Source organism: Lineus longissimus, chromosome 9, assembly GCF_910592395.1.
Source record: "Lineus longissimus chromosome 9, tnLinLong1.2, whole genome shotgun sequence".
NCBI classification, from domain to species: Eukaryota; Metazoa; Nemertea; class Pilidiophora; order Heteronemertea; family Lineidae; genus Lineus; species Lineus longissimus.
In genome coordinates this window covers 8,809,779-8,837,127 of record NC_088316.1, presented here as the reverse complement: position 1 = coordinate 8,837,127, position 27,349 = coordinate 8,809,779, and the positions used below count along the sequence as shown (strand labels likewise).

The 27,349-nt window shown below is 41.0% G+C and overlaps 1 protein-coding gene across 5 annotated transcripts in view; it reads right to left on the bottom strand.

The window, feature by feature from the left end:
* The window catches only part of LOC135493846 (centriole and centriolar satellite protein OFD1-like), a 462,799-nt gene that overhangs the window by 118,945 nt on the left and 316,505 nt on the right, over nt 1–27,349 (bottom strand). For 4 of the 5 annotated variants that reach the window (XM_064781463.1, XM_064781462.1, XM_064781465.1 and 1 more), the window contains exons 16-18: nt 7,206–7,431; nt 4,704–4,878; nt 2,630–2,740 (exon numbers count right to left, since the gene is read on the bottom strand). In XM_064781463.1, the coding sequence (XP_064637533.1) occupies nt 2,630–2,740; nt 4,704–4,878; nt 7,206–7,431 (512 nt within the window). The remainder of the gene's footprint in view (nt 1–2,629; nt 2,741–4,703; nt 4,879–7,205; nt 7,432–27,349) is intronic. The other variant, XM_064781464.1, reaches the window with a different exon arrangement.

Genomic DNA, 27,349 nt, shown 5'->3' with positions numbered 1-27,349 from the left:
TTTTCATTTTGTAAGAAGGTTTTGCCTAACCACGTGGTGTGGGTACCCTCACACCAAGATTGAACCTTCTAGGTCAAGTGGTTAAGAAACGTGCCACTCTTTTGTCAAAAGTTAACGACAGACGACAACGCTGTCGACAGATGCCATGGTATCTTTGTATCTTATTGAGATTAGTATTTGTGGTGTTGCTAGCTGCTGCAGAGAGCAGAACTGAAAGAGGAGTGACGATGTTAGAGCTTTCTCTCCATCGTCAAACGGCGACGCGTTCTGGGCGTTGGTAAAATGTCCTTAGATTTCTTTCAAAATTCTTCATTTGCCAAGCTTTAAAACACAAAGATTCGCCGCATATTCACTTCTTTTGCCAACCTGCTCGGCAAAGACTCGGCATCGACTCGACGTCAAATCCGCGTCGATGCCCGAGGGGGGGTCAATATGCTTTTTGATGGGTGCATAAACTGAGAGATGCTCGCCGTGAATAAGAGGAGTCAGTAGATGACCTTGTGTTTTGCCTAAGTTTGTATTCAAAGCGTGCACATAGTTCCCTCTGACCAGATCTTGGACTTGAGTTCTACTTAGCACAGAGAGACACTTGACTGAGGGACAAGTTATAGGCATATAAAGATCAGCCCAATCATGCGGTGGCAGCAAAGCCTGTACCGACCCCTGTAGCGATTTTGGATGATCATAGACAAGAACCTAGGAATCAATGTCATGGGAGAGGCAGGCGAGCAGGTCGCGGTAGAGGCCAAGGACCAGGAAGATACCAAAACCAAGATCGGTGCTTTACCCAGGATGATTGAAGATGCAATGTTTGCAACTCGCCAGACCACTTTTGGTGTAATTGTCCATATGTTAGACATTATGTAGACTGCCAGATCAACGCTGCCAGTGCCGAGTCATCATCAGGAGATGCCCCTTTAAACCAATAGACCATGTCTCTGAAACAGCAGCACAGGGACATGGAACAAACCCAAATGTTACTGCAGCGGGCTCCTGTATCGAAAGAGTTTTCATACCGACATACTTGAATGGGCGTCCAACATGCTTCCTCTTAGATACTGGATCTGTGTCCATATTTTGGTCCTCTCTTGCCTAGTATAAGATCCCTAAGAAATATAGACACCACTGCAGAATACTAACTGCTGCATAACAATGGCAGATGGGGCTAGTACGGGTGCACAATCTGAACTTTACTTTTGATATGACAGTTGCAGAAATGGATTCCATGGATGGGATATGGGGAACAGATTTTATGTCGCAATTCAACTTGGATATAAAGTTTAGAAATGGAACTCATGCATTTAGTGGTATACGTAGGAAATACCCAATCCATGGAGCGAAACATAGACTGTTGCCTCACTCTGTCTGCCTGTCTAAATATGTAACACTACCACCTGGAACTGAGCTCGCCTTGTCTGCAAAGTTGAACAGCACATTCAGGATGTGACAGGAAGTAACTTTCGAGCCTAGTATATATTTCATCCAGAAGCATAGTATTCTGTCAGCCAAGTCTGTACCGATACAATCTCCAAAGCAACGACTTACCCCAGTACAACTGTATAACCCTACAGAGGACATTACTCATTCGAAAGGAACCTTGATGGGTTATGTTTTCACGACTACTTGGGAGATGATAGGGGCATAATTGAATATCAAGTAGATAGTTTGGCTAACACTTACCCAGGTTCCATGGATTGCTTTCCCATGCGAACTTACTGGTTGGATTCTTAAGGACAGTATGCCAATATCTGGTAGGTTTACAGATCCAGTTTGGAATTGGAACGGGAATAATGGAATAATAGTGAAGGCCGTTAGCCCATGGGCCAGTGCCCCAGTCCTTGTTTCCAAAAAGAATGGGACGTCTAGATTTTGCATCGACTATCGTCGGCTGAACTTGGTTACCTCGATTGATAATTACCCCATCCCTCGTTTTGATGACTGTGTTGACTCGCTTCACGGCAGCAAACTCCACGTATGAGCGCCTGATGGAAAGTGTACTCCATGGGTTACAATGGGAAAAGTGCATTTTGTATCTTGACGATATTTTGGTATTTGGTAAAAGTTTCAAAATGGCAGGTGTCTACATGCAGCTTCAGGGCTATGTGAGAGCAGAATACAACTGTGCAGATCTGATGTCAAAGCGCGAGCTTTTCAAATGATTCTTAAGTTTTAGGGGCCAATAATACCCCCTAAAATCGAACTAATGCATATTTTCCATGGAAGTGAACAATTTTAGCTACATCATGGACCCAATTTCAACACTATTCTTCCTCCAGGTCCAGTAAATGAGATAAACCTTTTCGAACAAAGCCGAATCGCACGTAATCACAATCATTTTGAGTTGAAATTGCTATGTCTGATGTTCACAAATGTATTCCCATGTTGACCAATTCTAAATAGTTACTTTAACAGCTCTGCTGAAATCAACCCAGCAATTTTCACACAGCTGCCCCTAAGAACAGTGACATTTACTTTTGAAAACCTACAATAGGCCTTCATAACCCAAAAGTCTGCCAGACGAGCAACTCTTGAGCAGAATAGAGTAAGGACGCGGAAACTAGCTGAGAACACCAAACTAAACTTGGTTGATTAATTGATCGCTGTAAGAGATGTTTCCAGTGATCGTTACCTGTTCCAGCATGTTTGTTTGGTGTTGAGGAAAGAGGGCGTGGTGCAGCTACTGGGACATGTTGGGGAGAGGGAGGCAATTGACGGCTTCTGGATGGGGCTCCTACTGGACCTGCAAAGGGAGACATGAGTTCACAATACAGCTGCTTTATATTACCCTATGAGACAAATGGCTCTCTTGGTTAGGATGTTTCAACAGACCTAATTCATGTAAAACAAGCGTATATACCTTGAAGCAGCAGCAATTTCTGCCTGTTGCCCCAAACTCTTGAGACTAGGCATGAGCCTGGCAAATTAGCTGGTAATCTATGGTGGCCTGGTCTAGTTGTATAGCAAATTGTGGTCCCATCACTTGTGGCTGTATATAGTAGCGCAGCTTTTATACGTTTCATGTCTATAGCAGCAGACCAATGCAATGGCAACCATCTTCAATTTCTTTTCAGTTCGAGCCCAGAAACAATAGTGCACCTATCCCACCTAACCCAATAATACCATGGAAAATAGAAGGCGATTGGTTGACTTCTTTAGCATATAAAGTTCGGAATGCCTAATCCAGGATGGCCACTTGGCAAATTTTGGATATCGGTTCAGGGCCAAAATCGACAAGGCACATCTCCGCACCCTGCCTATCATGCCCCAGAAATTCAAGCCCATGTGGTTAATCACTCTGCAGCAGACAGTTTCGTATAGCTGTTACAATCTATACCCGAGGCGCGGGCTGTTCGAGGTATAAAAATCGGATTGTGTGGGTGCTGGTATGTTGTGGGTTTGGTGTAAATGGGGTGCTGGTTTGTGAGTAACACTTTTTTTCATGAGTGTAATACTTCTTGAAAACGGAACTATGTAACCATGTACATGATGTACAGGCAGCCACAATGCTAAACCAATTCTCGGAAAACCAAGATGGTGCAGACTGGTGATGTACTCGATATCAGCCAGCGATTAGCACCTGAATAGTCTAAGTTAACGGTGTGTGCGTAAATCTTGTCTCCCGTTGGGTACATTGTGTCCTAAGATGAGCTATTTGTGAATAAATGGCCGTCTCGAGGTGGAAAAGCAGCATTTTTCCTTCAGATATGGGCGCCGCCATCTTGCATGCTGGCGTCAGTGACGTCGATTGTGATTGGTGGATGATGCGCGCATGGAAGGGACCATTTGAACAGGACATCTGATTGGTTGATAGCGGAGGTGGGAGGTGGCTCGGCAATTTTCGTGACGGTAATAATGCAGAGAGATAACTGATGGACTTCTCGGCGAAGAGATTACTTGGAGCTATCCAGTTGACGGCATCTCCACAAAGTTGTTATTTATTCCAAAACCACCAAGATATTCGACGTATGACACCCTCAGTGACACTCTTACTTATGATCCACACCAACGAAATCAAAAGTTGCAAGAATTCGACGCATTTTCGAGGCCCAATTTTGAAACAAAAATCGCCTCCTATTTAGCGGCCACAACGCGCATTATAGTATAGATGACGTGAAATCCAAGATGGCCACCAGCCAGCCGTACCGGATATTGGAATGGGCCAGAAAAAAACAGTACCCACATCCTAATCCCAAAGTAATATGAAACCAATCTAACCACCTATCAGCAAGTAATCACAGTTTTTTTATGTTTCTGCACAAGGCCCCCTAGATGTCAAACCAGAGTCTGTGAGTGAAACCTGTACTAAAAGAGACATTGTCAACAACATATCACTTTTCAGAGTAAGACGGTGTGATATGAGAGCAAGCGTTTTTTTATAGCCCTGTTAGTTTTCAGATTATTGACAAGAATTCTTCAACAGACAAATTCTATTTAACACCATGACAAGGGCCTAAGTTATCTTCATAACGCTCACTACGTCATCAGTTAGTCAGATGCGATTTCTATGATGGCTCAGTTAAGGCCTTCCCCGTGGCAGAATTCCATTTCCAAGAGTAGTGAACGGCGGAATTGTGTAATTTATTTTGCCCACCCACCTGCCTGCATCCTCGGAGAGGAAAACTACAGAAGATAAGTCTACTTGAAGGACTCATATCAAGATTAAAATTACCTCTATTTGCTAATGAGTACACTGTTCTACTTACTTCTACATGGTGGCATCCTGCTCGCCGAATTCATCATAATACCAAGTGAATTAGCTACCGTGTCTGCAAACACAACGTTATACTTGGAGGCAGTTGTAGTAACACTCTCCATGGGCAAGTCAGTGTGAATTTTGGACATGCGTGCTTGGAAGCTGTGGTAGCTTGCTTCAAGGGTCTGAAGAGAGATAACCAATTCACATCATGCTGAGGCAAGTATCACATTTTGTTAAAGTTTCAAACCCTCAGGGCTATAATGTTTTGAGTGCTGTGCCTATGACCAGAAGGATGAACTTGTGGTGGATTTCCATGTGACTGGCAGTAAGATGGATTGTTGAACTCCAGGTGGCTGATTTAAATGATATTCTTCATTATGGGTGCACACCAGTCCTGTCAGGGTTCAGTAACTCGAAATGAACGTTGCCCCCACACACAGTATGTCTGAAGAAAAAAAAATCAGTTTGATTGTTTCCTGCGTCATGACAGATAATCAAATAATCTGATCTATTCAAAGTGGTGTAATTATCCTGAAATGAACATACAGGACATCATCAATGTCATTTTCATAGAGTGCAGCATCATTGACAAAATGATGGCCAATAGATTTAGTGAATAATTGAGAACTACCTTCTGAGACTGAAAGAAACGGATTTGGCTTAGTGTTATCTGAACACTTTCAGCCCAAACACCCACAAGGAAAGAAATCTATCCGAAATTGCTCTGTCAGGTTCTTGCAATAGCAATTACAAAAATCTGGGACCGATATCTATGACTTATTGTAGTACCAGTTGATTCTATTTTAGCTTCACTTGCAATTTGCCAGCGAAGCTTATTCTACTATATAATTTAAGGAATGTGGCGATGTTTGTATGCTTAAAGCTCTCAAGCGGTGACCAGAAACAGCGTGGAAATAAGCCTGTTTCCTCCATTTTAAAGTCAACTTTTAACATTGATAAATAAGAATTTTATAAAATCGACATCTCTAAACATTTTGCGACTTCTCTGTTATATCAATCAGGGATATCCCGTGGTGATTCCTAAATGCTGACGTCATTCAGAAGTTCAAGATCCACCCATGTTCATTTGGAAAGATCGCCCATTCGCTTTGTTTTGCACTCTGACAAGCAGAGTGACGTGTTCTCATGTTCCGTCAGTGTCCTTTTTAAGGTCCCATTTGACGAAAGAAGGTAAGTAAAATGGGTTGTCAAGAGCAAAAATGCGGCAAAGAACAACAACGATAGAAGCGAAGTCATGAAAATGGAAGGGAAGTGGCGATGGCATACATGCTAGTGCAACGAATCTGCATGATGACCGAACTGAATCGTGGCTAAAAACCAGCGATTCAGGAATAAAAATAAAATTATTTCGCATTTATCATGAAGATCCATAGTAAGATTCATATTTTGTCATAGAGTTTATCTTCAAAAAAAAAATTTCTATCAACACTTGTTTTGAGAGGAATACATTTGTGGATCCCCTCTAGGCCCAATTATAATTACCTGTGTTTTCTCTTATCCTAAGCTTCGTCAAAGCTGTTATCGCTAATTGTTATGCGGCTCCATCCCTGGTCAAGTTGCACACTTGGCTGCGCAGCCTCAGCACGTAATCTCATTATCTATGGCACATGACCAGGGGAGCCAATCAGCTCGCTGTCGTTGAGGATGTGTACACACCCGTGGCGACACATATAATGTTGAGGGCATAAATGGCTTGGCCTACCTTTCATTTGTTCATTATTCTTGCTGCTGGCCCAGAAAGGAGAGCACAGAGGTGCTCAATTGATGCGATATGCCCATTGCCCACCTAGAAATGTCATTTCGACGCAGCTTCCCCCCTCAGCAACTCTTATTTTCTCACTGGATAATTTTCAAATAAATTGTCCTGTCTCTCCAATTACATTGTAGCGAGACAATAATTGTCGCCGGGAATGTGTCCAGTACCTCTGATTAAAAAAATGGTGATGATTGAGCCCTTATTTTTAGGAAGACATTGCAATGTTTTTGTTTTCAGTTTGAGCCACCTGGTGGGAAATTATGAATTGAACCGAATTGAACCGGACAGAACCTTGTTCTCCCAGGTGACATTGCATAGGGGAACATATGTACTAAAACCAAAATCGATAGCTCCAATGGTTACAAAATGAACCTTGCTAATTGGACAACGACGACAGACGCTGCACCATAAGAAATCTCACCTCTCTGGAGGCGAGCTTAAAATGGATTTTCAAGATGGCAGCCTATTATTCTGGCCAATTTGCCAGGTTTTAGCCATTTAGCCCTGGCAGTAACAAAGCATGCTTTGCTAAAGGACGTCGCGGTATTGTATAGGGTGAGTTAAAAATCCAAATGTTTTGCTGAGAATCACTTCGATGAACAATCACACACAATGGGTGATTTTAATAAAGACTAGCAAATGCTTTGATCTAAAAGTCCATGTGAAATAAAATGGGCCATTCTTTCGAAGTAAAGCCCTTTTGATTATTCATGTCATCCAATGTCTTCCTACCTCTGCTTCCTTCTCTAAATCTTGGAGCCGATTCTTCATTTCATGGATGAAGTTATCATCCTCCAAGTCACCTACTATGAACTCTTGGTGCTTGATCTTATCTCCAAGGAGCATGAGCTCTGGTTCAGGGGAGCTCTTCCCAAGTGATGTATCAAAATAATCATCAGGAGAGGTTGGACGGTCATTATACATCACGTTACTTTCTTTTTCAGACTGTGACATCACTCTGAAATCATTTGATAAAAGATCATGGATTAGAATAGCCTGTTAAGATAAATGAAATAGTCAGGGCCATTGCGCTCACCACATAGATATTTGGTGGTTAGGAATTCATCCTGGTTAATAAACATGCTACATGAATAGTAAGTAGGTCAAACCAAAGTTGATACGACTTATGATGCATCGTTACTTGGAATACCTGCCATAAAAATATCATCAAAAACAAGTCACTAATAAGCGCCATATTGAAGTTTTTACCTTTTTTAGTTTTGGCCTCCTGGTGGCCAAGTGGAAAGTAAAATAGGATTGAAATTCGGTGTCCGAGTTAACATGATGTAGGGAGTCATGTGTACCAAATTTCAAGTTCATAGCTTTAGGGGTTACATGCCATAGTTAAACTCGAACAGCCAACTTTCACCATTCGACCTATGTGACCTTGAAAATTAGATCAAATCAAAAGTGTATCCATGCAAGGAAAACCTACCATAAAAATTCTATTGAAAACCAGTCACTCATAAGAGAGATATCACACGTTTGAGGTTTCCACTTCTGGCCCCCTGGTGGCCAAGTCATGAATCTGATCAGACCGAAATTCGGTGTCCAAAGTAACATGACATAGGGAGCCATATGTACCAAATTTCAAGTTCATAGCTTTATCGGTTAAGAAACGTGCCATAGTTACACACAAACGGCCAATTTACACCATTTGACCTCTGTGACCTTGAAAATTATCTTGAATCGAAAACTTGAGGATATGTGATATATTCCTTGCTAGGAGTACCTACCATAAAAATATCATCGAAAACAAGTCACTAATAAGCAATACTGCACTTTTTACCATTTTTTTTATTTGGCCCCTTGGCGGTCAAGTCAAGAATCAGACCAGACTGACATTTAGTCTCTGAGGTCATTCGACCTAAGGGTACATATGTACAAGATTTTAAGTCAGTAACACCAGCGGTGACTAAACGTGCGGCTATTACCTTAGGGCGATGTCGATAGCAAACTTTGACCTCTGTGACCTTGAAAAGTAAGTTAAATCAAAAACCCGGATTATGTTTCAAGCACCCTTGTGTGATGCATCTCATTCAAATTTCATGATTCTAGCTAGTAGCGTTCATAAGATACAGGCAAAAATAGGTTTTCAAAGGGCGTCACCTATACTGCAGACAAGCAGTCAAATTGCGCTAATTTTCATTTTGAAAGAAAGGTCTTGCCTATGGGTACCCACCAAATATGAACCTTCTTGGTCAAGTGGTTAAGAAACGTGCCACTGTTGTCAAAAGTTAACGACAAACGAACTGCCACCTACGATCTTCTTTATTTCATCTATTTTGAGTTAAGTATTACAGTGAAAAAGAATGAAATACTAGAATCGACTGGTTCTCCTGATGACTGTGTGGGTGAGCACTAATGTTGGATGGGATGTGCAAGGTTTTGTTTAGTTTGATAAGTATGAGCGTAGCTCAGCTCCTCTCTCTCGGTCAAGAATGCAGCTGGCGACCATCCCTGTAAAACATGATGAGAAAATATTTTAATTTTGCCAAGTTTGCCCAGTTTTATAAGATAAGACCAACAGCAACTGATTAGGCACGAATTCGTCGTTACTAAGTAGTAATTACACAGGATTTGCATATAATTACAAGAAATATATATTCAATACCTTTGATGATAATTTAGCAGGTTTATGTACATTTATGTGTACATTTACTACACTGCGGATTGATGTATAGGCCTACATGTGTTTACTGTATATTTCAACAGTGGCGACTTTCCTTTCCTCCATGAAAGAATTTGTTGACAGTCTATGCAGCTTTTTAAGTTATTTGATAATTTTGACCAGAGAAGTAATTTAATGAAATTTTGACAGAGTAAAAACCACTAAAGTTCATTTTTTAAATGTTTATAGATATCTTTTGAAAATGCTACACATTACCTCTGGCAGACATGAACCTATCTGACAATATGAAACAATTTTGAAAAAAATTCTGTTCACGCAAACTAACAGGCAATTTAAAAAAATGTAAAATTAGGCCAATCTTAAAATGTCTTTTTGTTAATAATAAAAGTGAAAAAAACTTAAATAAAAGCTATCAAAAGACATATGTTATATCTATACTCTCCAAGTGAAAATTACAAAATTAAAGTGAAGGATATTAGTGAGAATGCTGTATGAAATTGGCATCGAAAAGTCAGTGAGTCACGACCGTGAACACAAATATTCTAAACATTGGTAACAAAGCTGTGTTAAATCAAGTCAGAAAACAAAAGCAATATTGTTGAATAAGAATGATCAGAATGATATTCTGAAGTGATCTACAAAATATTTATTTGCCAAATCGTCAAAGTTTCGCACCATAAAAGACTCCTGTTGTTTTAAAGGCTGATATATTGTGCTGAACAAGTGCCTTACATGGAATATAATTGGGAATAATGACTTTGTGAACAGCAAATTCTTTGGATTAAAGATTTAGATTATTGATAAAATTGCAAGAAACAGCATTAGTTCACAGAACCCAAGACTAAAAGGAAACTATACTCCACACCTATTCTATTAATTCGATGTCCATCATGTTTGATTGCGAAATAAAAGGTTTTTCAACCAATTTTGTAGGGACATCTATGATATTTCTGTTTGCCAAATCATTTCTCTGAGGCATTGCCCCACAATCTAATTCCCGAGTTAATTCCTGCTACCTTCATTCCCCATAATTGGCATCGACAGGCCTTAGTGTCAGGCTGTGTTTTATCTGGAACCTGATACCTTGGAAGAGTTCCGAGTTTCTGGATGCAAGAGACAGGAATGACTGTAGCTCCACCTCTCTGCTGTCAGTCATATTCAAACTTTGACAGTTATAAAAGTGAAAATGTCTTATATGTGATGATTGGGTGGATCACGTGCACCATGATTTGGTATATTGGTTGGTGTGGAAGTATTGTCCTTTGCTGGATTGGGGATACGGTTCACTTGAATAAGACAGATGTAAACAATGCAAGTTTAATAAGAGAAGCCATTACACAGTAACCCCCTTGACATGAAGGTGGCAGCACCATACGGCGGTGACTCTTATAGGGGCAATTACACTACATCTCCCTTTCTAAACTGTCTATGTTATTTCTGAACTTAGAACTTAACATTTTTACCCTTTGATGTGGCTTGAAACACGTTGAAAAGTAAAGTCTGAATTATCTGAGACATCTGAACACTCGTTAAGGTCAAACATGAAAGTCCATATTTTTGCTTTAACCAGAGATATTAAATTTAGGACATAACCTGGACATGTGTCATAGAGGTTACATAATGCTGGGCATCCTGAAATACAACAGTTTGGTTGATGGAAATATAGCGGCGCATAAGTGTCTAAGGCTTTAATATGCCTTCGCAGTCTTTATAAGTCCAAGCGATCTGGAGGCTTCACCAGTCTGGTTGATCTCCTAATGTCACTATCGGTCACCTGAGGCTAAGTACAGGTAGGCATGACTGTTTCCTCACTATCAGTCACTTGAGGCTGATTTATACCGTTGGGCATGATTGGCTCATAGTTCAGCTTGGCAAGACTTCTACGGTTTCTGTGTAGATCTGCTCCTGTGTCAGTTCTGACACAATAAGAACGCGGCGTCTTGGCCTTTCCGCAGACAGTGGCAGAAATGTCTTTATATCTGATCCACACTTTGTCTCCTTCCTGGTGTTCCTCAAGTTCTTGAGCACCATGATGTTTGTCAACATTTTGGGCTTGCTTTCGCCTATATTCAGCTTCGGTTTGCTGAAGCCCCGCTAGATCTGGCCACTCCAGGGTGTACTTCTGCGGTAGCTGAGGGAGGTAAGTGCGGTTTCGTATCCCCATTAAGAGTTCAGCTGGGCTATATCCGTGATATAGTGGAGTAGAGCGATATGTGAGTAATGCTTTGTATGGATTGCAACCTTTTTTCAGGAGGTCTTTCACCTTTTGAACTGCGGGTTCAACTTCAGCATTGCCTTGGGATAGAGCGGACTGCTCTTGACGTGCTGAAAGTTATAGTCATTGGAAAACGCTGCGAATTCTTGCAAATCGTACTACGGCCCATTATCGGAGCGTACACGTTCAGGTACTCCGTGTCGTGCGAAAATAAACTTTAAGTGATTGGTTATCACTTCAGATGACAGATTTGTCAGTTTTGCCAGTTCGATGTAACGTGAGTAGTAATCTACTACAACGAGATAGTGTGTTTTCCTCAGTTCACATAAGTCTGAACAGACTATTTGCCAAGGATGTTTTGGAAACTCCGTTGACACATTTGGTTCGTGGCGGACATTTTTCTCTTTCACACACATGTTACAGTTTTTGACTAACTCCTCGATTTGTTTGCTCAAACCAGGCCACCATACTGAATCTTGCGCACGTCTACGGCATTTCAAGAGGCCCTGATGTCCTTAATGCAGTTTATCTAAAATTTAACTCTCATGTTAAACGGTATGACCAGCCTGGTTCCTTTGAGTAGTGAACCTTCATGGACTGTTATTTCACCTGCACTTGGCCAGTACGGCTTGATTGGACCTTTCAGCTCAGACTTGACTGGCCATCCATCTGCACAATAGCGCATTAACTGGGTACATATCTCAACCCGTTCCAAATTTTCGCGAATTTGGTCAAGACGTTATTCGCTAGCAGGATATTGTAAGACTGCCTCAACATAGGCTTTGACATCTTTCTGAAACTGTTCCTCACTTCGGGTGAGTGACTCTGACAAGGGTGCTCTTGAAAGAGCATTGGTTGTGTATAGTTATTTGCCGGGGACATGAGAGATGCTATATCTGAATCTCATCAGTCTCAATTTTGCTAGAAGTTCATCCACACTTTTGGATCCTAAGAGTGAGATTTGGAAAGATTTGGAAAATATGCCCAGGTTGTGGCAAGGGCTTCTTTCTTGACCTGTGTGTATCTTTGATCGGTGACTGAATCATCCTGCTTTTGTTTCAAAACTGTGCCAATACCAAATGACGATGCGACAGCCGATACCAGAGTTTCCTTAATGGGTCGTACAGTGCCAACACGTTATCCGACGTCAAGCATTCCTTCAAGTCACTGAATGCTTGTTCTTTTGGTTTGTCCCACACCCAATAGTTCTTCTTGATAAGAAGTTGTTGAAGCGGCTCAGTTTTGTTGGTTAAATTGGGGACAAATTTTCCAAAATGATTAACCATTCCTAGAAAGCATCTGACATCCAGAGACATTTCGCAGCCTCTTCATTCCTCGAATTGCTTCTAGTTTATCAGGATCAGGATAGATGCCATTTGCATCAATGATGAAGCCTAAATAATTCACACTGCTTACAGAAAATACAAATTAAGAGTAACATGTGCGTCGCACAATCGTTTCATCACTTCTTGCAGCCTGCGTTCATGCTCCTGCGTTTTGCCGAATATTAGAATGTCATCCATCTGACAAAGTACACCATCTAACCCATCAAACAGCTCTTGCGTACATCTCTGAATTTGTTCTGGGGCCGAGGAAATCCCATTTGGTAATCTATTGAAGCAGAGTCTACCAAAAGGGCATTATAAATGTAGTAAGTTTTGAAGACTCTTCCTTTAATGGAATCTGCCAAAAACCTGAGTTAGCGTCAAGTTTTGTGAAGACCTTGTGCCCTGTGAGCGGCAACATGGTCTGATCAACTGATGATAAAATTATCTTTTCCTGTTTCACACTTTCGTTCAGCTTTGTAAGTTCAATGCAAATTCTGACTGTACCGCTTTCGGCACAACCACCATCCGAGCGCACCAGTTTGTCCGTTCTGTGATCTTCCTGATCATATCGATATTTTCCAACCGCCTGAGCTCCTCTTTCACCTTTTCAAACATCGGCATAGGGATGTTTCGCAGAGTTGAAATTGCATACGGATTGGCTGAATCCTCGAGTTTGATCTCATAGTCTCCGTTAAGCTTTCCAAGGCTACCGAACAATTCTGTATAGTCTCACTTCCAAGTCTATGCATTTCAAGAGGCATTGATTGAGTGCACAACAGATACCAAATTCAGTTTCTGAATCACTGGTTGACCTTACAGCGGCTTTGTAAGGTCTCGCACGACATACACATCGGTCAGTGCACATTTACCGCCTTTCTTCAGTGTAGTGGCAAACATACCGACGACATCCAATTTAGCACTTTTTGTTAGGTGTTTTGAGCTTACCATACCTGTGACGGTACAGCGTCATCGGCAGGCAAGAAACTTTTGCTCCGGTATCGATTTTCCATTCGATTGGATCACCGGCTATGGGGATGGCACAAGTCCAGTCAGCTGTGTCGCCTGATTCTGTTTGGATTTGACCAAGAAAGGTTTCCTCCAATATATTTCACATAGAAACTTAGAGTACCGATGACTTAGTTCTACACATCTTTGAGAAATGACCCGCTTTTTTGCAGAAGAAGCACGCTACATCCTTCGCTGGACACTTGTCATGATTATCGTTGGGTTTATTCCCACACCATGAGCATTTTGAATCTGCACTACTAGTATACAATTTTTCTTTTTGACCTTTTGAGTGAGAACTTGAATGTTTTTGTGACCCTTTTTTGGATTTTGCAAGGGGAGATTTCCACGACTTGTTGTGATTTCTCCCGGGTTTAATTGAACGAAGCTCTGCAGTGGCTTTGGCGTCATCAGGGTTGCGCACAGACGCCTGCTGACTTTTGGTCGCCTCGCTTTGTCGCGACATATTCACGGCTTTAGTCAGAGTCAAATTTGCATCCATTTGAAGTTTTTTGGAAAGGTTTTTCGTCACAATCTGATCTCTAATAATCTCCTCGCGGAGTCCAGGATAGTTACAATGTTCTGCTAAACCATTAAGGGCAGTGATAAAACCATTGACTGTTTCCCCTTGTTTTCGCTTTCGAGCATTGAATTTAACACGTTCGTATATGGTGTTACGTCTAACTACGAAATGCCCATCAAACTTCTCCTTAACAGCCCTTAAACTAGTCCTCTGCGCACGAGTCAGACCGAATGTCATAAAAATTTCTTCCGCGTTGGCTCCCATGCAGTATACGAGTGTGTTTAATTGTTGTTCCTTGGCCTTTTCTGTTAGCCCCGATGCTGATGCGAACCTCTCGAAACGTTGTAACCATTTTGGCCACTCTACAGGCTTTGAAAAGTCAAAGTTCTCTAGGGGCATTACAGCCAGATCCCGTTAGGAAAGGTCAAAAAGCGAACCTCAGGTTGCAAAGGCAAATGCATTGATGCCTTGAGGTTCACTTTTCTCTTGGAGTTGTTCGATGATGATGGTATTAGGGTAATCGGGTGTAATCACAGATAGTCTAATCGCCTCTGGCATATCTGGCTGACTGCTTGCCACAGCAGGTATTACCTATATATAAGCTGACAAGATGTTGAGTTTAGTAATGGTCAACGGTGTAACTTTTATGTGTTTGCATTGTGCTTATGTTGGCTGAACTTTTAAAACGACTTTTAACCCCTCAGGACCATTCTCCTTAGGGGTCAAGCCATGCTGCTGCTTAGAATGTGGTGTTGTTAAAGGGAATATCTCGTAGCAGCGATAATAAACGAGATTTAAATTTTTGGTTTTTGCGGGCTACTTTAAAAACAAAAATTAACTTAGTCACAGCATTTTCTTCTTCTATATGTGTGTATGGGAGGGGGCGTCTACACTTAACTTTAATGTTTTGACATTGCTCAGGTTCCGGAAACTAGCGTATGGGCGGAGGCTACGGAAACAGTACCCCTGGAAGTTTATGGCTTTCAGGGGGATTAGAGATAAAGATATATAAAATAATCATTTGTTCTCCGGACATTCAACTTTTGGAACGTCAGTTCCCGTTAGAAATTTTAGGCAAATCCCAAGGGTGTCTAAAACAGTTCATGCTTTGCGTCACCACTATATCGGCTCCACAAACCCATGACAGATTCCATGCTATATTCCTATTCCATTTCAGTTTCAAGCACACTGTGACGAAGCGTGTGCCATACAATATTCAAATATCCCAGTACATTTATCCTGTGAAAGAGTGGTCTAGTCTATAAAAGAGCCAATATTACAGCCTTGCCTCTATCTCGACCTAACTTGAAAATAGTACACATCCCTACGGCCTATATAATGTATGCTATTGCGTGGCCACCTTACTGACACAGTCTCCCTGTAGCCAGGTCAGAACTATCTGTCCAATTTCAACTTAAGCTAAAACTAGAGGCCTGGCGGCCTGAATAGCTACACTGGTGGAATTTAATAGCAAGGAATGAGATGAATGACAAGAAAATGTAGCAAAATGGGAGTACCAGAATGTGGGAGTACCAGAATGTAGGTTTATGGTAGATAGGGAGATGTGGACAGATTAGATGGAATCAAGCTTAGACAAATGGGGCCAAATTCATGAAGGGTGCTCAGCTTAAAACAGCGTTTAACTACTAAATAGACAGATTCAGGTCCTTCATGTAAATCTTCACAGAATATGAATAGGCCCGATAACTAATCAGGGAGAAGTTACACACGTCTAATGAATTTTTGGCCCCTAGGGTGGATGACAGTTGTGAAGTTTTTATTTGAACTGCAGTGAATGAAGTAGTTGAGGGGTTCTTTTGTCACATCCGCTCTTCAATACCTTCAGTGCCTTTGCTCCAACTGTGTTTAAGCAGGACAGCGTAAAACTACTCTTTCAATACCTTTATTTTGATACCATTAATGCGACTGCCTTCCTCTAACGGTGTTCAAGTTGTTTAGTGAGTCATAAAAGTATATCAGGGTAAACCTACTTTTAAACACTTTTAGTTTGATATCAAACACGGAGACACCTTTCGCTGTAACTGTCTCCAAGTAGGTCAGTTGGTAATGAAAATGGGTTAGCACAAACCTACTGTTCATTATCTTTAGTTTCGATACTAAACTTGACTACTTTAGCTGTAACAGTCTTAAAGTAGGCAAGAAGGTCATAAAAGTAAGCCAGTGCAAATCTCTTCTTCATTACCTTGAATTTAGATTAGTTCTTGCGACACTGCCCTATTTCATCCGATAAGGCTACAATGCAGTCTCTAGATTGTGACATGAGGCATGATGCTGTCTCTAACATCACCCTCTCTACTCTCATATCAATCAGGCTACAATGCGGTTTCTTACTTGATTGTGACATGAGGCATGATACCGTCTCTTGCATCACCCGCCTCTCTAATATCAATCAGGCTACAACGAAGTCTTACTTGATTGGGACATCAGGCATGATAACGTCGCATACATCACGCTCTTCTCTTATATCGATCAGGCTACAATGTGGTCACTTACTCGATTGTGACATTAGGCATGATAACGTCTCATACATCACGCTCTTCTCTTATATCGACCAGGCTACAATGTGGTCACTTACTTGATTGTGACATCACCCTCTTGTCTCGTATCATTCAGGCGACAATGCAGTCTCTTACTTGATTGTGACATGAGGGATAATGACGTCTCTTACATCACCTTCCCCTTGCCTGACCTCTTCTGAAAAGGTGCTTGACTTCGGTTGCAAGTTGTGGGAAATTTTCATGAAGAAACAATTTGGTGTCCTGGTATCAAATGATCAGACGCAGTGCCGTCTTTACACTGGCAGATAAACTAAACATAAAGGACTCCAATTGCGCTGCTGATAATTCATTTTCTGAAGTATTACCCTCTCTCTCGACCCAGGGTCGAGCGCGCGAGAGTAACGGGGTATTAATTTTAACTCGACCTAAGGTTGAGCATGACACTAGTATAAGGGTTAAAGGTTGCATATTCAAGAGTTAAGGTTTAATAGGCAAGCTTTATTTTTTAATATTATAATAAATAAAAACTCAGAGATGCCTATTCAATTTCTAGGCTTCTTTATTAAATCAACTTGTATAATACAGTAAAACAAGACCAACACGTGAAGGACAAATCAGCTAAGATACAGCGTCTTCTTTCCCGATCCTGTCAATCTCATGGCTGACTGGTTGATTGGTTTCGTGTCACCAGTTCCACAACATGCACAGCAACACCACTTTGCCAGTGGAGACCATCGGAATGACTCATAGATAATAGACTACATCATCCTGTAAATATGAGAAAAAATAGCACTTTGTAAAAAAACACCATCAAGATAAGATATTTATTTAACATTCCTGATTATGTTACAAAAACAATGAGTAGTCTGTGCTGAAACGTGAAAACCGTGAGAGGATATATAACCCTGTATGGCTTGCTGTTCATGTTGGTGGTAAGATAAATGCACAAGAAAAGATCAAAACTTTTGTGAAAAACTAGTGAACTGGTGGGGGGGGGGGGATAAAATAAAGTTAAAAAAAAAGTTCAACCTTATTTACTAACGTTCACCTTTGTAGAGTTTGGACACATGGCTTGCAATGCATACTTTACTTCCCTGCACATATGTTGCAGTGTATTGCATTTGTTCATGTACCGGTATCGGGTATGTAACTGTGATGTAGGCCCTATGGTAAATAATGTAGGCCCAGTTCATGCAGCTCCTCATGGTTTTCCGTATCAGCATAGACTGAGAATGGCAGTTTTATTGTTCGTTAAAAATACCTTGCAATTCCAGCAGACTACTTCGTAGCTATCATTTGTGTACTCCGACCAGTGTCACTATCAAAGGTGTACGATATCATTGTTTTTTTGACAAGAAACATAAGAAAACGTCAACTGCTTGTGAAGCGGTCCGCCATGTTTGTTCATCTAGCGTTCGGGTTTGTTTTGATTACGTCAATGTTTATAAATACAAAGAGGCTATTCATATAACAAAGTTTTGTCTGGATTTCAAAGTCATTCTCCTGTAGTTGTTATATTTATGTGTAATAGATAATTGTAAAGTATTACGATTATTTTATTCTGATGATTGGGAAGAATATTTTGCAACACCGTTTTGTGTATAAAATGTACTACGGCATTCATGTGTGTTTTGATCTTCGATTTGGCTCAATGACTGAGCAAATTTAACGAGACAGAAAGTCAAAAACGGTAACACTTCCTATGTAAACAAGCTACGGGAGTCATTCTATACTACGACTTTTCAAATAACAGTTGTCATGGCCAATTGTACCTAGCAAATCAAGAGAAAATACAGAGAAAACTCACCCTGGTTTTCTGTCAAAACGTCTAGGCTATCGTACGTAGATGAACTGAGCGCATGAATCTGGGTTTCTCTAAGTGTCTTTTATCGGCAATATTAATAATAATTAGACAAAACAACCCCACAAAACGACATGTTGACATTGAGAATCAAAATATAGGGAAATACCACTTTCTAACTGCTCGTTATGAAAAATTTAGATTGGAACTATGTTTTGAAGTGAACGTACACACTCTATATACATTCGCAAAATGGCCATCACTTTATCAGCCTTGGCTGCAATGCCTTAGGGCAATGTCTTATGTGTAGCGCGTTCAGTACATCTATTATAAAGGGGTGTTTGCTGGGGGGAACAAGCTGGTAGATGAGTTCAATTATAACTTAAGCATAAAATCCGTTTCGATGCTATATTTCATATATACTGGTATTTACAACAGTCACTACACAATGGTCAACACGTATTCACAGCATGAGGAAACCAGCCCTGTAAAAATTATCTCCTAACCAACCCCCACCATCTAATGGAAAATGCCTTAGATCCTGGTTGCCTTGTAGTCGACCAAATTACTTCTAATTTTGCCTCATCACAGTAAATTAATTAGTCATGATTACATGATGATCCTGGCCCGAGTGTTATCCCTGGTTACGCTGGCCATTAGGTAGATAAGGTAAATATGCCGATCAACACTGTGTGTAGTATCAGCGGGGTGCTTGAAGTTGGAGGACGACTAAATATTTTACAGGGCTGGTTTCCTCATGGATAGGAGCGTCCTAAATCTGGATGTGCCCAGGTTGGAATCCAAACCCTGAATGGCTAAACCTACTAAAATACTATGCCAAGAAAACTTTGGCTTGACAACATAAATTCCCAAATACAAGATGATAAAACAAAGGCCTAAGCTGTTACAAACACAATCACTGATTACAGAGGGAGTTGTCTTCATAGCAATTACCCCAGAATAAAGGGTGCCTCTAATACCAGGAAGTGGTTGTCACCAAAGTGCTAAGCAAACTTAGATAAAAACAATGGCTGGCAAATAGAACTATTGTAAAGATATGAAATCCTAATGAATGATTTGGTACATGTATGAAAACTAAGGAGAAATGGAAAATCTAACTTAAATTGAGACAAATAAAAAAACTTAATTTTGGAATGCAAAAGCCACCATAAAAGACTCCTCTTGTTTCAAATAATTTGCTCCGCAAATTCACGTACAATGGATACACATATTACGTTAACTTGAACTTGAATTCATCATAAAAATTTGACTACAAAACGTCTACTTCAGTCTTATTCAACTAGATATTTCCAAACCAATACCAAAGGCAAAATACAAAACATGAAATATCTACTATCATCCACTAAAGATACATATATATTACAAAGTGATCTTTCATCACCGACCCAAAAAAAAACGTACTCAGTACTGCTTTCAAATCACCCCATGATATCAGCTGGAAAAAATAACCTTGTAACTTTGGGGGAAAAAACAAACTGGAGCTTGGGTAACAAATAAACTGGAGCTTTGGATAATGATATAAAACATAAAATATTCCTCTTGTTTCAAGTGATTGGCTCCGCAAATTCACAATGGATAATGATGTCACAGTCAAATATTGATGACAAATTCTCGGTTAAAAACATTGTTATTCAATAACACCTTGCCATGGAGCACACTTAGCAACACATTGGCAAAATCTAAAGTCAAGAGGATATGGCCACAGGATCCATAATCTGACCACAAGCTGAATTATTGTTTGCTGTCTGACATAGAATTAATGTCTTATTAACTTGGCATTTGCTCTACTGAAGTCCATGGCGATGATGATTTGATTACAAAGACCACCTTTAGGTCCAATCATTTGTGTTCCTGTGCTTGGCAATCGACGGAGTGGGGCGTTGCTTCCTAATGTGAATGTTCGCTTTAGTCTTGGGTGATCAAAATATACAAAAACATCCTGTTCATTTAGAGACGTATCAAACTCTGAATACTCTCTGATGCAGTCCGCTATTGTACATCGATTTGGCAAGAAAATAGTTTTACTCTCACATCCATTTAGTGACTGGATAGGGATAGCGATGTACTGTGTGCAACCAAGTAAATCCCTGTTCGGTATCCTATAAATGGGATATTGTGGAAACATATTCATCGGATGTTGTCCTTGGTAGATACTCAAGACACTTATCACATCATTATTACTAATTTCATTTCCACATGAATTGAATTTCTTGGCCAAACTGTTCATTGAATCTTTCTGTAATTCATCACCGTGCACATTCTAGATTGGCATCACATGCTCGTGTCCCGAGTCGAAAACTGTTGAGGGTTTTCTGTCCGCCCTCCCCTTGTCATTGTCGGACTGACTAGCCATATCACACTGGACGGATGCTGAGTTGCGCTCAGAGGCAACTTGCACAGAAACAGACGTGCTGCTGCACACATACTGTACTGACTTTGAGACCTTTTCTTGGCTGCATTGTACTGTCACGGTGTGAGTCTCTGGAGCAAACTGATTCGCATAGGTGTTTGTTTCTGGTTTGCACTGAACACCAACCGACACTCTCGTAGGCACGGAGTCTGCATCAGTTTGTGATGACACACTCCTAGTCCTAATTTGAGTTGAGGTAAAATCTTCTTGATGGGAGAAGTTTTCTGGATTGTCGACATGTGTCTCTGCAAAAGTTGGCTTGGCTATTGATGAAACCATCTTCCGTGAAGGCATGCTAATTGGATTGTCACTCACGTTTCGTCCTTTGATTTTCTGTATATACAGTTCCATACGGTTTTTATCACGACGAAGTGTTGAAGGTGATTTCAAACCTTTAATCCTTAGAGGTGCAGCAGTTCGTTTTAAAGCTCCATCAGCGTTCCAGAAGAGAGTTAGCGACGTTCCTTCTGCAGTTGCTGAGACATCCCATTCGTTTGGCGTACTGGTCAATCCAAGAGTGGCTATCACCGATGTGATACTCTGAGGTAGCGTCGATATCGTCATGATGAGGCGAGTCACTCGCTTGGCGTCCTCCTCTTGTTTCTAAAGGATCCTTTGGGTCTCCACCAAATATTATGAAGGGGAGTTTGCTGGGGGGAACTAGCTGATAGATGAGTTCAATTATAACTTAAGCATAAAATCCGTTTCGATGCTATATTTCATTTATACTGGTATTTACAACAGTCACTACACAATGGTCAACACGTATTCACAGATAGGAGCGTCCTAAATCTGGATGTGCCCAGGTTGGAATCCAAACCCTGAATGGCTAAACCTACTAAAATACCATGCCAAGAAAACTTTGGCTTGACAACATAAATTCCCAAATACAAGATGATAAAACAAAGGCCTAAGCTGTTACAAACACAGTCACAGATTACAGAGGGAGTTGTCTTCATAGCAATTACCCCAGAATAAAGGGTGCCTCTAATACCAGGAAGTGGTTGTCACCAAAGTGCTTAGCAAACTTAGATAAAAACAATGGCTGGCAAATAGAACTATTGTAAAGATATGAAATCCTAATGAATGAGTTGGTACATGTATGAAAACTAAGGAGAAATGGAAAATCTAACTTAAATTGAGACAAATAATAAAACTTAATTTTGGAATGCAAAAGCCACCATAAAACATCACAGAGACAGGTAGGATCGAGGCCGTTTTGCCACTTTTGACCAGACGACAATTTCCAGCTTAAAATCTGCCAATTACATGCACTGCCAATTCAAGGTGTTTAGTCTTTCTGCTGTGAATAGCTATAATCCTATTGAAACAAGAGTTCAAAATATTGGTATCCTGGGACATATTTTTGCCCAGCTACAGCAAATTCGGATGAAAATGCAACAATTTTGCTGGAACTACTTTCGGCCAGCTCCAGTACAAACCATAAGCTTCGCTGGAAGCCAGCGTACTAAAAATTGCAATGCATCTGGTGTGTGTATCATGTGATGTCCAGTTTAGCATGAAGCATGCTGTTTCATCTTTACCTGTTCTGTTAACACACAGACCATGCAGACCTTGGCCTAGGAATTTTATGGTCAGTCTGGGGGGAAATCCCAAGGTGTATTGAAATAGTGACAAACAGGAATATTGCTTCAAATCTGCCAAGAGTTTGTGGAGTGACTTAGATATGAAAATGTGACTCCTGAGGGTTGAAAGTGGGTAGAAGGCCAGGGGCAGGGGTAGACGGGAGTGAGAACTCGGACCTTATGATTGTCATCCTCGGTCACCCTGAAGTCACTATCAGGTTTTCAGTTCTTTCATGTCAGACTCCTTCATGAATATGATGATGAATACGTGTTTCATCATCTCTGCCTCAGCTTACAATATTTGAACGGAATTTCATGGACATCAGATAGAAACCAATGCAGAAGCATACACTGCTTCTCTGCATTAAAATCATTGAAGATATATAGCAACTGTTCCTTGACCAATCCATGACTCATCATTATATAACATTATATAACAATTCATGGCAGGAATTCAGCAACACATTGAGTGCATTCGATCTAATCCACTAATCCACTAATCCACATACCCATATTACACCAAGTGTAATGAACCCAGTAAGACAGATAAACCTAACACAGCAGGTGGTGTCTGTAGTGCAATAGCAGATGTCTAGGAGGAAGGCCTTGGAGTGCAATCAATCAGCTTATCTGACCTATTATAAACCTCCAGCTGGAAGCATTCCACCTATTTTGCTCATCTTTCGCTAACAGGGTCTGGCTGTCATGTTGACTTGGAATGTTGTCATTTCAATGATTATCAATAATCATGTGCTTTGCTGCACATTTTAAGGGGCATGGCGATTTAGCGGATCCTGCGGATTCTGCGGAATCTGGTCTGCAGCGGATTGGTATCCGGGCGTTTCGCTCCCTGAAGTCTTCGCCCCCAGCATTTTCGCCCCCAAACTTAGCCTAATACCATTAGGCCCCACGTGTGGCACTGAAGGTGGCCGCTGCCGTGATGTAATGTAATCAAGCTAAATCAAGAGAGTGTCTGAGAGTCACTCTACCCAAAAATTAGTCGTTTCGCCTCCTGGGACTTGGGGTGGTTTAAGGATCGTTGCCAGGATCTCGGGCTTGTCACCTGTCATCGCATGATCTTGCTGGCTGTTTGGTCATCAAGAGTGGGATGATTGACTCGGGTGGACGTCTTAGAAAAATCTTTTATTTATTATCATGAGAGTGGGAAATTCTCTGTTTAAACTGATTTGTCATCTGGGAGTCCTGGACATCATCAGTCATCATGTGACTTGAATATCTTAATGATGGATCATCAAGGCAATGGTATGTTGCTCGTGCACAATTTTGCGATGTTGTAAAATAAAGAGACGTGTCAACCAGGCCAGTGTAGAAGTTTAAAATGTCCCCTGGAAAAAGTGTCCGTCCCTATTGTATTCTGCACGATATTAACAAATTAACGAATGAGCGAAAATGACGTGTGTTTTTCGGGTGCGTAACGACTTACACGATTACGGGCCAACTCGGCCTATTACCAACTGGGCCTGGGTTATAGATCACGGTCAATGGTCTGATTAGGGAGGGTTTTTTTTATTCATGCGCCCCCCCCCTCACCGTAGTTCCTAAAATCATTGATTTCTCGGTCCTTACAGTATGTCAGTGTTGATTCAGCAGTTGTTTTGGCAAAGACATGTTTTTTTGGAGTTTCTGAAACCTAGAGCGCTACTCAATAGGCGGCTAACAAGAAACTACGCATTTATACTGTTGTTGCCGAAGTATGTGTACACTGAACTTGGGATGTGCGTCGGCCCCGTGTTGAAATGCCGTCCCGTGCCAGTTGGTGCGTTTTTCGCTGATTTATGCAAAACTCAACATATCTCAAAAGTTCAATGGTTGACCCTCGATTTTTTTTTATTTTTGTGTAGCGTAAGCAACTGTCTTTCATGGGAGAATGGTCACTATAAGAATTATTCAGGAAGAAATGTATAATATTTGGGGGTTTTCGTGATTGTCCGGCCCAATTGGCAATATTGCCATTTGGGATGGTGAACCAGAGCTAGGAGCAAATGTGACGCTTATGATTTATTTAAAGAAATAAAATGCCCGATTTAACATCCTGCAGAATCAGGGGAATCGGGCGTTTGCAGTGATATACGACACAAATGGGTTGTCCTCATGCATTCACTTTGGAAACGCATTTTAAAATAGATGTTACGTCCTGTTAATGGGGCACGTCATCATCGCGTACATTTGGGAAAAACTCCCTAATGAGACCAATGTGGAAATCGTCCGATAATAGAATGCAGACATTTTTTTCATGCATGTTGGGGTTTTTCCGCAATGCTTGATAATCTTAGTGGTTTAGACAATTTAACAGTTATGGAATATTACAAATATTTATTATAAGGATAATTTATCATAATATCGATATTCTCGAGCTGTTTTTATGCTGATTCCGCCCAGATTCCGCAGGTTCCGCAGAATCCGCTAAATCGCCATGCCCCATTTTAAGTGTGCATCCTACATACAAAACTAGGTAAACGTTCCCACTTGCTTCACTGAAAGTTTTTTTGAACTTGCTGGCTTCCAGCAGCGCTTTGTTACCTACCAGTACATTCTCTGCATATTCAATCCCATTTTGACACCATGTGGAAGTATTGTCCTTTGCTGGATTGGGGGTACGGTTCACTTGAATAAGACAGATGTAAACAATGCAAGTTTAATAAGAGAAGCCATTTCACAGTTACCCCTGGACACGAAGGTGGCAGCACCATATGGTGGTGACTCTTAAAGGGGCAACAGGGACTACACTACAGTTGGGGTAAGGTTCATGATGGTGAGTGACAAGTTTGATGCCATGGAATGAAGTTTACTCAAAGATAATTGCAATAATGTGTTTCAAATGGTCGGAGGTCTGGGGTCATTGGTGACCTAGTTGTTATGCACAGCTTTTAAAATCAGATTCACTCCTGCAAATTACAAACTGTCTACAAAAGACATAACCAAATAAAAGTATAGATACAATTGCAAAATGAAGTACGCTGAAATAGAATGAGTCGGCATAATTTCAAAGTACAAGTTGTGAAAAATCTTCATACTAATATACCATCAAAACCACTACCATAAAGTTCTGCTAAACATATCAAAATGAAAGTCAATTTTATACTTCATAATATGTTTAACTAGGAAGCTGGAAAGAGTTTTCTTTTAATGAAATGGTCCAGGGACCATGTGCTCTCCTCGGGTAATGTAATGCATGTCATTTGCAGTGGATATGGGGAGAACAGTTTCTGGCTAGTTTTACCAGTTTTGATTCCATTGAATAATATCATTCTTCTCGGCTCAATGACAATGGCACAAAAGATAATTACCGGTACCATCTAGGTATAGCATTTTGGTTATAAAGTTGACTGAATTTCTGGATTATTGAAGAGTGTACATGTCACATGGAAATTTGTTCACATCTGTTCAACAGTTTAGGAGTAATAGGACTTCACAGAATTGTTTTTGCCTTGTGGCCATATTTGTCATGGGATTAGACTGAAAACTAGGGATATTGATAAATAATCACATGAAGTTTGGTTGCAATCCGATTATTAGTTTCGGAGTAACAGAACTTTGTTTAATCTTCAATATGGGATCAAAAATTTCTTTTTATCGCCAGTGGTTGTCCTGTGTTGCGTAGATTTTTGAGCGGCAGGTCATGGGCTAAGGAAAATGTTCTCTTCAAAGGTTTGTGGTGGAAATATGCAAAAACTCTTGATGTGTCAATTTGGCGCATTTCTGGAGAGCATCGGATATATTCATCAATGCAGTCCTGGACGTTGTAAGCAGTTGGTATGTTGATTGTCATATGATTCCCAGCAGTGGTGGTTTGAAGGTGAACAGCTAATGTTTGGGTGTGATCAAAGTTCTTTGCAGGAGGGATATATTGCGGGAACTGTGGGACAGATTCCAATGCTGTTGACTTTAGCGGTTCAAAGCACACAGCGGCTACCTTGGGCTGCATCTCCTTGGTACAATCACCGAAAGTTCTCTGATGTTGGCCATATTTTGGATATCATGCACTTTAGATTGAGTTTGATCTACAGAGCCTCACTGTCAAGGTCCTCACTATTGACCAATGAATTCTTAGAGGCTAGATGATTTTCCCAAATTGTTCCCAATTGTAGCATTTACGCCTTGCAACGAAACGTTCCGACACCTTTTGCTGTCTCGCACTCCCAGGTTTTTGTTGAGTGAGAGCTACTACGGAGTTCCAAGATGGCGGCTGGTCAGGACGGATGCCAGATTGCTCTCCTCATTTGCGTCTTTCTCCACGCAATTACCACTCGTTTCGACAGTGGAGACGCACAGAGAGGTAGAGTAAACACCAAAGACGTAGGAACTGGTGACTTCAACGAACAAACTTTCCTGAAATGGCTGCGATACGACGTCTTACGCACGAATTTCGGAAAATTTCGAGAACCAACCTCGTCCCCAGGCGGAAAGCCAAAATGTAAACAATTATGGCGGTGCCTTGTAAGCACGAAAAAACTTTTCTTAGTGCTGACAATTCTCTTATCCGGCGATCTTGAGGTAAACCCTGGCCCACGGCATGCTGCAAACCCCTGCGGGGCTTGCACTAAGGATGTGCGAGCCAATTCGAAAGCCATTCAATGCGATAAATGTGACATTTGGCATCACTGCAGGTGCACTGGTATGAACTCTGTCACCTACAAACGTTATCAAGATGACGAATCCCTCGAATACACCTGCCCTGTGTGTGCACCACCTGTGCAGGAACCAGACAACGAAAGTGAGGACTATCTCAAGGAGCTGACCAAACTGCGCAAGAAATATCCAAAGAATATTATCGCAGCGCACCTGAACATAAACACCATGAAGACGAAGCACATA